A 9,428-nucleotide genomic window follows, 5' to 3' on the forward strand; every position below is an offset into this window, starting at 1 on the left:
TTCCCGCCGCGGCCGCTCGGTGTCGCTGTGTCCAGGATCGCTCCGTTGCCAGGTGACGGCGGCGCCGCCCGCGCAGGCGCAGTGCGCAGGAGCCCCCCCCCCCAGCATGGCGGAGGCTGCCATGGCCGCGCGGGTGCCGCCGGACGAGGACGGGGATGAGTGTCTGCCCCAGTACCGCCACCTGCTCAGCCCCGACCTGCTCGCGTGAGTGCCGGGGCTCCGGGCCCCCCCCGAGGCCGCCTCCCCGGGGCCCGCCTCTGACCTTGCTTCTGTCCCCGCAGGGGTCAGGTGGCCTTCATCACCGGCGGSGGCTCCGGCATCGGCTTCCGCATCGCCGAGATCTTCATGAGGTGCGGGAGCCCCTRCGGTGGGACCGCCGCGTCCTTCCCTCCCTCCTTCTTCGCTTCCCCCTCTTCCCTTCTTTTCCCGGACTTTTCTTCTCTTCACCCCGCTTCTCTTCTCTTCCCCCCTTCCCATCCCTTTCCCCACTGTGCACCCAGGCCCTGCAATGCCGCCATGTGAAGCCGAGGGCGGCAGAGCCCTCAGGAGGCTCCGGGGCTGCGAGTGCGGGAGCAGGGCCAGCCCTGGCTCTCCCTCTCCCCGTCCTGCGGCCTCGGAGCAGCAGCAATTCCTGCGAGGAGCGCCCCAATTCCTCCTGGTGATCCCGAGGTGCCGGTGAGGAGCCCGACCCTTCTCACCGTCCCCTTCCCCGCAGGCACGGCTGCCGGACCGTCATTGCCAGCAGGAACCTGCAGCGAGTGTCGGAGGTGAGTCCGGGCTGCGGCCAGGGAGCTGCGAGCCCTGGAATCCTTCTGCTCTCTCGGGATGGCGAGGAATGGCTCCCCAGTGCTGCCCAGTCTCCCAGCTCTGGGCACTCAAGCGGGGAGGGCAGGGTGTTTATGGGGTTGGGGGCTGCACCCACTGCGTCCCCAGCACAGCTCAGTTAACTGGACCCTGCTTTGGGCGGCTGTTCCACAATCATGATGGCTTTTTGTGGGTGAGACTGGYAGAAATGAGCTGTGGGGGAGGTTTGTCAGCAGAGCAGAGCCCAAGGCTGGGATTAAACCTCAGCCTGGAGTAGGACCAGAGTGCAGGGGTTGTGTGGGTTGAGGTGGGTTGCCTCAGCAATGCTGTGCTTTGGGGCACAGGGGAGGGTGCAAGTGTGGCTGGCTGTGGTTTCATATCCCCCCCTGTTCACATGCCAGAAGAAGCTGCAAAGCCCAACAGGTTTTTAGTCCTCAGGATTCGGAGTCTTCTGAGGCCACAGAACCTGCAGTCCTGAGCTCCTGCTGCTTGTGCACCYGTGTGTTGTTGGGGCTCAAAACCCTCTCACAGAGCCAAAAACGGAGCTTGGAGCATCCCTGACTGTTTTGTGGAGTTGCTGCTGAGCTTGTGTGTCCCCTGTGTTTGATTTGATGTGGAAAACCTCACTCTTTATGAGCCACAGAGGTGGCTTGTGACAAACGCTGAGCCGCAGAGCTGGCCTGTCTCACAGCCTCACACCTGGCTGCTCTGCCTTTGCCCTTTTGCCCACTGACTTTTTGGATCTAAAGGTTAATTRTGCTCTGGCTCGTGCCAGAAATGCCTTGCTGGGGTCCAACCTTTGTACTTGCCCTGCAGAGATGTTTCTGTGTCCATGGCAGCCCACACAGGTAACTGGGCTGAGCTAGCTGCAGCCTCAGGGCCAGCCCAGCATCCAGTTTGGCTGGGRTAACATGGAGAAAGCTTTCCCTGGCTACCCCAGGGTGCTGTCAGGCTGGAGCTGGCCATGTTTGGGCAGGTCCCTCCCCTGCCCATACTGTTTGCTTGTGCTGACAGGGATGTGGCTCCTGCCTGACTTTGTGCTCACCTGATACAAGCCTTGGTCCAGCTCCTGCTGAAGGAATGAGTCCCAGAAAGAGTCTCAGGTTTCTTTTTGTTCTTGCAGGCTTCGAAAAAGCTGGTGGCAGCCACAGGGCAGCAGTGCCTGCCTCTGTCTGTCGATGTCCGACAGCCTCAGACCATTGTGGCAGCCGTGGATGAGGCACTGAAGGAGTTCAAGAGGATTGACATCCTCATTAATGGTGAGGATTTGGGCTCCCTGCTGGGAAGGGCATTTCCCGGGAGCACAGAGGAAGCAGGGATCTATCTGTGGTGCAGGGCCATCCCTGTTTGCCTGGGTGYGGATCATCCCTGCTCCCCCTGTGCTGGCCATGCTGCTGGGCACCCAGAGCCACCAGTTATCCCTTACCAGAGCTGTTCCCCATGTGCTCTGTAGTCTACCCAGACATTATCCCTCAGCCTCCCTGTCACAGAAGCGCCCTGATCCTGCTGGATCTGTCCCAGCCCTGTCCTGACTGTCGCTGTGGTTCAGGTGCTGCAGGGAACTTCCTGTGCCCAGCCAGTGCCCTGTCCTTCAACGCCTTCAAGACTGTGATAGACATCGACACCATGGGCACCTTCAACACCTCCAAAGTGCTCTTTGAGAAGTATTTCCGGGTAAGTGGCACAGAGCCAYGGGACTCTGAGGACTGTCAAACCATGTTGTGCTCCTGGGGAGTTCAGGGAAGTGTGGAGGGCACAAGGGAATGCAGCACTTAGAGCCTCCCTGCATAGATCTGCTCTGTTCCCTTCCAGAGATCCCAGCCCTGAACTGGGGGTCCTGTCTGTCCCTTGCCCTGGGGCTTTGGGCTGCTGCAGCACCTTTCCATGCCCTGCCACCTGGAGAAGCTGTGATGTGCTGCTCTTTTCCAGCTCTGCTCCTTTCCCWTGCTCCCTGCATGTCCCACCTCTCTGCATGCCCCTGCTGGCTGCCCCAGCTCTGAGGTTGGGTGGGCAGAGCTGCCTCAGGGAGGATTTGGCAGTCCCCACGGGTTACTGTCCCTCCTAGCCCAGCTYTTCTGTCCCTCACAGGCCTGTGTGACCCTTGGTGCTGCTCCCTGCCTCAGTCCCCCTCTCCTTTCCTTCCCCAGGACCACGGCGGGGTCATCGTTAACATCACAGCGACCCTGAGCTACCGAGGGCAGGCCCTGCAGGTGCACGCTGGGGCTGCCAAGGCTGCCATAGGTATCTCAACCCTCCTTGCTGGGGCTCTGGGCCCTGTGGGGCCAGGAAAGGAGCCAGTTCTTCCCAAATACTGCTGTGGGAAGATGTCTTGGGGAGAGACAAGTGTGAATCGGTGTGGTTACTGGGATGAGGTTTCGGATGAGGTTYTTCTCTCCCCCAAGGCATTCTGCTCTCAGCCAGAGCTTCTGTGGCTTTTTCTCCCCCTCTCAAAAAGATCTCCTGCAATGGCTGTGCTCTGTGTTTCTCAGTGGTGTTGTAATCCCTCCCCAGATGCCATGACCCGTCACCTGGCTGTGGAGTGGGGACCCAACAACATCCGTGTGAACAGCCTGGCCCCCGGCCCCATCACAGGCACTGAGGGCTTCCGGCGCCTGGGTGAGGCAACCTGGGCTCCTGGCATGCCCTGGAGGGGAGTGGGAGGGACCCCTGGTGCCACACAGTTCATAGGGCATTGCTGCTGGGCACGGCTGTGCTGTGACTCGGCTGGCACCTCTGTGCATGCACCCCTGGTACCTCCCTGAGCACTGGTCTGGCAGTTTTTTGGGCTCTCTGATGCCATGATGGAAKATGCTCCCCTAAAACTCAGCCCTGCCTGATGGCTGTTGCAGTCCCTCAGTGACTGGTGGAGCCCAGGAGGCTGGGAAAGATGTGGAGCTCTTAGAATGGCTCCAGAGGAGGCCACAGAGCTGCTCCAAAGACTGGAGCCCCTCTGCTCTGGAGCCAGGCTGGGAGAGTTGGGGGTGCTCGCCTGGAGAGGAGAAGGATCCAGGGAGACCTCAGAGCCCCTTGCAGGGCCTAACAAGGCTCCAGGAGAGCTGGAGAGGGACTGGGGACAAGAGATGGAGGGACAGGACACAGGGAATGGCTTCCCACAACCAGAGGGCAGGGATGGATGGGATATTGGGAAGGAATTGTTCCCTGGGAGGGTGGGGAGGCCCCTGGATCCCTGGCAGTGCCCAAGGCCAGGCTGGACAGGGCTTGGAGCAGCCTGGGACAGTGGAAGGTGTCCCTGCCCATGGCAGGGGACAAGGGGAGATCCCTCCCAACCCCAACCATTTCAGGATTCCATGGTTCTAAAGCTCTCTGAGGTCCTGTCTTGAACTCGCTGTGTCAGTACAAAATCCCCGCTCCACTTGAGCTCCCCTCCTTTCAGTCTTCTCAGGTTTTTATGCCAGGGCTGTACCAGGATCTCATCCCAGTTCCCAGGAGCACTCAGCCAGCCCCATGGGCAGTGCAGTGCCTGGCAGGTTGTGATGATGAGCAGTCCTCCTRTGGTCCAAACTGACTCTTCCCTGTCCCTTTCAGGTGGGAAGTTTGCTGAGAAATCCGACCAGTTCTCCGTGATCCCGCTGCAGCGCGCGGGGAACAAGACTGAGATCGCACACAGCACCCTGTACCTGGCCAGCCCCCTGTCCTCCTACGTCACCGGCACCACCCTGGTCGTGGATGGTGGCAGCTGGCTCACCTCCCCCAACAGCTTCTCTGCCTTGCTGGGTATTGCCTCCTCCTCTGCTAAACTCTAGGTGACTGCATTTCCCCCTCGTGGCATGGGAGCAGGGCTGCTCAGGGAAGTGCTGCTTTTCCCTGGGGCACAGGTCAGTGAGGAGCTGCTGGGAAAGGGCTCAGCCTGGAGCAAAGGAGGCTCTGGGGGGACCTTGTGGCTCTGCACAACTCCCTGACAGGAGGGGGCAGCCGGGGGGCTCGGGCTCTGCTCCCAGGGAACAGGGACAGGAGGAGAGAGAACGGCCTCAGGCTGGGCCAGGGGAGGTTTAGGTTGGATATTGGGAAAATTTCTTCATGGAAAGAGTGGTCAGACACTGACAGAGCTGCTCAGGGCAGAGTGGAGTCCCCATCCCTGGAGGAATTTAAAAACCATGTGGATGTGGCACTTGGGGACATAGGTCAGTAGTGACCTTGGCAGTGTTGGGGGAAACAGTTGGACTCGTGTTCTTAGAGGGCTTTTCCAACCTAAATGATTCCATGATTCCCTAGGGACAGCAGCGGGTACAGTGCCCTATGGACAGTCCTAGGCATGGCTTGGGAAGAGCAGAACTTGCTGGGTTTTCCCTTTGAGCCAGGGTTGTGACATGGTGTCTGTTGGATGCTTGTCCAGACGCCTCTGAGTGTCCCTCAAAGCAAGATGATGCCCATTTTATCTATGCCCTAGCAGCAGGACTGGGCACGGAGAATCTCAAAGCCTCTTCCTTGCATGAATTCCTGCAGCCTGGCAGGGGAAGGGGTCTCCTTCCTTCCTCTCTTCCCTKCCTGTGCCCACCTGGCCTCTRTGAGCTGGGCAGRCCCCAGCAGGGCTCTGTCCCCACCTCCTCCCTCTCTTGCAGATGTCTGGGCTGCAGGAGCAAACCAACCCCACTGATGGAYGGCCTGGGACTGACCGATGGACAGATGTGACCTGGGACACTGGGGGGACATCTCCCAGAGCCACTGTCCACAGCCACAGCCTCTCCTCAGCCTCTGGTGATGGTGGTGGCACTGCCAGTGCTGTGTCTGCCTGGGGGCAGAGCTCAGGGGGTGTGGGTGGGGAAGGAGCCCAGCCCCGTCCTGTGCCATTGCTGCTCTCTGWGCTGGCATGGCTGCAGGSRCAGGGACAGCCACRGGGCTGGGATGGGCACTGTSYCTCCRAGTGCTCTCCTGGCCTCTCCCRAGCTCCAAGAAGTGCCATCCATGGATATCTGTCTTCTTAAGCCCATCTCCCCATCTCAGCCTGAGAACTGCCCAAGACCCCCAGCAGCAGCTTCTTTTTTGGGAGGGGAAGCAGCTCAGCCCAGCTGGGGTCAGGATCACCTGGTGTTGGCAGGCTCTGCCCTTGGAGGAAGAGGGAAGTGGCCTTGTCCCCTAGGGGCTCCTGGCTGTGACAGAGGGTCTGGGAGGCTGCCATGGATGCAGCTGGGATGCCACAGGAGCAGAGGTGGTGTGAGGGCAGATCCCCAATGGTCTGGCTCTGCACCGCAGCACTGTAGGTGTCCAGTGGTCTGTCCACACCCATCTGTCACACCAGTGTTACGCTGTCACCTTCCAGACACTCGAGCTGAGGGTAAACGAAGGGCTAGAACTGGAACCCAGTCCTTTCCTCCTGCTGGGCTGCTGGAGCCACACCAGGGCTGCACAGATGGCACTGCTGGAGCCAGCCCTGTCCCTGGTTGCCAGCACCCTGGGGGACACGTGGCCTCCTGCTGCTGCTGGCACTTTTTAGGCTCATCCTGAATTCATTGAAGCTTGTTCTCCCACTTCATTGTATTTTCTACTTGATTGTAGATTTGCCAGGGTTTGCTCCTTCCTCCAGGCCACAAATAAAAAACTTGCACCCGTAGCCGTGATGCTTCTCTCTGCTGCACGAGCACCAGTGCCCTGCCCGGCTGACTGGTCCTGGTGGTCTGAATGGGGCCTGAGGGAGGGGGAGAACCACTGCTCCCACTRGCAGAGCCTTGTGTGGCCCCAGCCATTGGCTCTGTTGGCACCCCAGTGYTCCAGGCCAGGGTGCTTGGGGACCTGCCACCTGCTCAGCCCCAGTGGCACTGTGAAGGCAGTTACAGCAGCAGAGGTGAGGCTGAAGTGCTGAGGGATTTGGTGAGAGGCTCAGCTCTTCAGAGAGATGGGGATGCAGTGCTTGGGCTGGGATCTGGGCAACGTCCTTTGCCCAGGCTCCTGGGAATTGGCTGCAGCCCTAGAATTCTTCCTGGATAACAGGATGTGTTTTGTCTTGGAGAAGGTACTTGTATGATGGGTGTTGGTCCTTGTTGCCCAGCTGCAGCCTTGTCTCTGACAGGCATCCCTATTCCGGGAGGCTCCGTGTTTCCCCTGTCTTGTTTAACTGTCACCAGGTGGCTTAGGCACTGTCAGGGCCATCCTGGCTCTGTGGCCACCACAGGAACAGGGAGCCGAGCTTGGCCATGTGCTTCCAGCACCAGGGGAAGGACAGAGCTCCGAGCCCAGCCTTGGCATGGCCTGGAGCTGCAGGAACCCAGGGAGGGGTGCAGAGCTGCCACTCACAGTGCCAGGCTGGCACTTCCGAAAGGCACCTTGTACCCCTGCCAGCCTCATCCAAACAGGAACCCTGGCTGCTTGGGCTGTCTGGAAACTGGGAATTGTACAGCCCAGGGAATGTTGGAGGGAGTCACTCAGGGAGAGCAGCTCTGCTCCCCTTGTGGGACTGACAGAAGAGCCCACTCCTGCCCTGCTCACCTTTGGGAATGGCTGTGATGAGGAAAAGGATTTGGAGTGGAGGTTTCCCAGCACTGGACTGACGGGACAGGGGTGACATGCTCTCCAGGGATGCTGCTCCACTCTGGCTCTCAGGCTGAGTGTGCTGGGGTATACACTGTGGCCCAACCAGGCTCCTGAGATGTCACGCACATCCATGGCCTGGGCAGTCAGTGGAGCCAGGGAGGCTCTTGCTCATCAAGTTTGCTGCTAATTACTCCCGGGGGCTGTAATTCCACCCGCTTGGCCAACTCATGGGTGTGTTGGTGGGGTCATCCCAGGGTTCCAGCAGAAACTGCCAGTGCACCGAGCCTGCAGGCTGTGAGCCCTAAACTCGGGCATTCATTAATTCATGACACAATCCCAGGTGTGTTCCAGTGCACAATCTTCCCCCCGGAGCAGTTCAGGGGTCCTGGTGCACAGTGCTGTCCTGCAGGGGCTCAGGCATCTCGCAGCACAGTTCATCTTCCCGGCGGGGTTTGGGTATCCCGGAGCCCAGTCCGTACCCGGAGGGGTTTGCGGTTCCGGTGCACGGTTCATATCTGGAGTTGTTGGGCGGTTCCGGTGCACCCCTGAGGGGTTTGGGTCCCGGAGCACGGTTTGGGTTTGGGATCCCGGAGCATGGTTTATCAGCAGGGCACGTTGGGGGTTCCCGTTCACGGTTCGTCCCGGAGCCGTTCGGGGGTCCCCACTGACGGTGCCCCCCCCACCCCGCACCGGTCCCACGTGCTCGGGCTCGGCGTGGCCCCGCCCCTCCCCGCCGGCCCCGCCCCATGTCGCGCGCGCTGGGGAGGGGGCGTGGCCCCGGCACGGGCTCGCGCCGCGGAGGGGCGGGGCGCACCGGCAGGCGAGTGACGTCACCGCCCCGGCTATTGCGGCGGCGGCCGGGCTGGATCTGCCGGTTCCCCGCGGGCGGCCCCGGAGCGGCGGCGCGGCCGGACCGCGGCTTGTTTCTCGGTGCCGCTGCCGCCTCCCCCAACCCCCGGCCACGAGCAGGACCCGCGGCCCCAGCGCTCGGAGCCGCCGCTCCCCGGGCGGGGCGGGACCGGCGGGGCCGCCCCCGGTGTCGGCGGGCGGGGCCGGCGCTCCTCGCACAAAGCCGTGAGTGCCGGGGAGACCGCACCGGCACCGGCACCGCCCCGATGTGAGCGGGGCATGGCCGCGGGGCATGGCCCGGGGCGGGCGGCGGCGGGCGCGGAGCGCCGGCGGTGAAGATGGAGCCGCGTCCGCCTGGGACCGAGCCCCCGCTGCCCCGGGGGCCGGGACCGGGACCCGAGCCGGAGCCGGAGCTGGAACCGGAACCGGAGCCGCAGCTGGACCTGGAACCCGAGCCGGACCTGGATTTGGACCCGGAGCCGGAGCCGGACCTAGAACCGGAGGTGGACCTGGAACCGGAGCCGGAGCTGGACCTAGAACCCAAGCTGGATCTGGAGCCGGAGCTGGACCTAGAACCCAAGCTGGATCTGGAGCCGGAGCTGGACCTAGAACCCAAGCTGGATCTGGAACCGGAGCCGGAGCTGGAACAGGAGGCGGACCCGGAGCGGGATCCGGAGCTGGACCCGGACCCAGAGCTGGAGCTGGACCTCTGGGCACTTGAGCCCGCCGCTCCCGGCGCGGGGCCGCCGCCCTGGGGCCCGGGGGACGCGGGGGGCAGCCCGGGCCCGGGGGTCCCCGCCGAGCCCCCGCCGGAGGAGGAGCCGCGCCTCCGCCCGGTCTTCGACGCCCTGGACCGGGACGGCGACGGCTTCGTGCGCGTGGAGGAGTTCGTGCAGTTCGCCACGGCCTACGGCGCCGAGCAGGTGAGCGCCGGGCCGGGCATCGCCGCCCTGCCCCGCCGGCCCCCCGGGCCCCCCGGCGCTGCGCACAGGCCGGCGGCGGCTCCGGGCCGGGCGGTGTCACCCCGCGGTGTCCGGTGGCTGCGCCGCCCAAGGGTGATGCTGATGGTGGCTCCTGTCCGGGCTCCGGCCCTTGGAGGGCCGTCAGTGTCCGCAAGGGCAGCGCCGGCCCGGCTGAAGGGCATGGTGGGTCCGAGTGGCTCCCCCGCCCCTCCCGCGCCCGGGGAAACCGGCGCTGCCGTGCTCCCGGTGCCGATCGCTGGGAACAGCATCGTGGCAGGGCCGCGGGAGCCGGCAGCCCCCTCTTTGTTCTCCATCACCGACGCCTCG

General features: G+C 62.8%; 1 protein-coding gene across 2 annotated transcripts; it reads left to right on the forward strand.

The window, feature by feature from the left end:
- The first annotated feature begins 94 nt into the window (after window positions 1-94).
- DECR2 (2,4-dienoyl-CoA reductase 2) lies at window positions 95-5,637 on the forward strand. 2 transcript variants are annotated; one of them, XM_057372437.1, is made up of 9 exons: window positions 95-204; window positions 282-350; window positions 716-767; window positions 1,928-2,063; window positions 2,354-2,478; window positions 2,952-3,045; window positions 3,316-3,420; window positions 4,351-4,568; window positions 5,385-5,637. In XM_057372437.1, exons 1-8 carry the CDS (start codon window positions 107-109, stop codon window positions 4,566-4,568), a joined length of 897 nt encoding a protein of 298 aa, XP_057228420.1. In that variant the 5' UTR covers window positions 95-106; the 3' UTR covers window positions 5,385-5,637. The 2 variants fall into 2 exon arrangements, with proteins under 2 accessions (XP_057228420.1, XP_057228419.1); XM_057372436.1 differs by having other exon boundaries at window positions 4,351-4,539.
- The last annotated feature ends 3,791 nt before the right edge of the window (window positions 5,638-9,428 follow it).

Source organism: Malurus melanocephalus, unplaced genomic scaffold (genome assembly GCF_030028575.1).
Source record: "Malurus melanocephalus ecotype Western Australia unplaced genomic scaffold, MMel_1.1 scaffold_170, whole genome shotgun sequence".
Taxonomy (NCBI): domain Eukaryota; kingdom Metazoa; phylum Chordata; class Aves; order Passeriformes; family Maluridae; genus Malurus; species Malurus melanocephalus.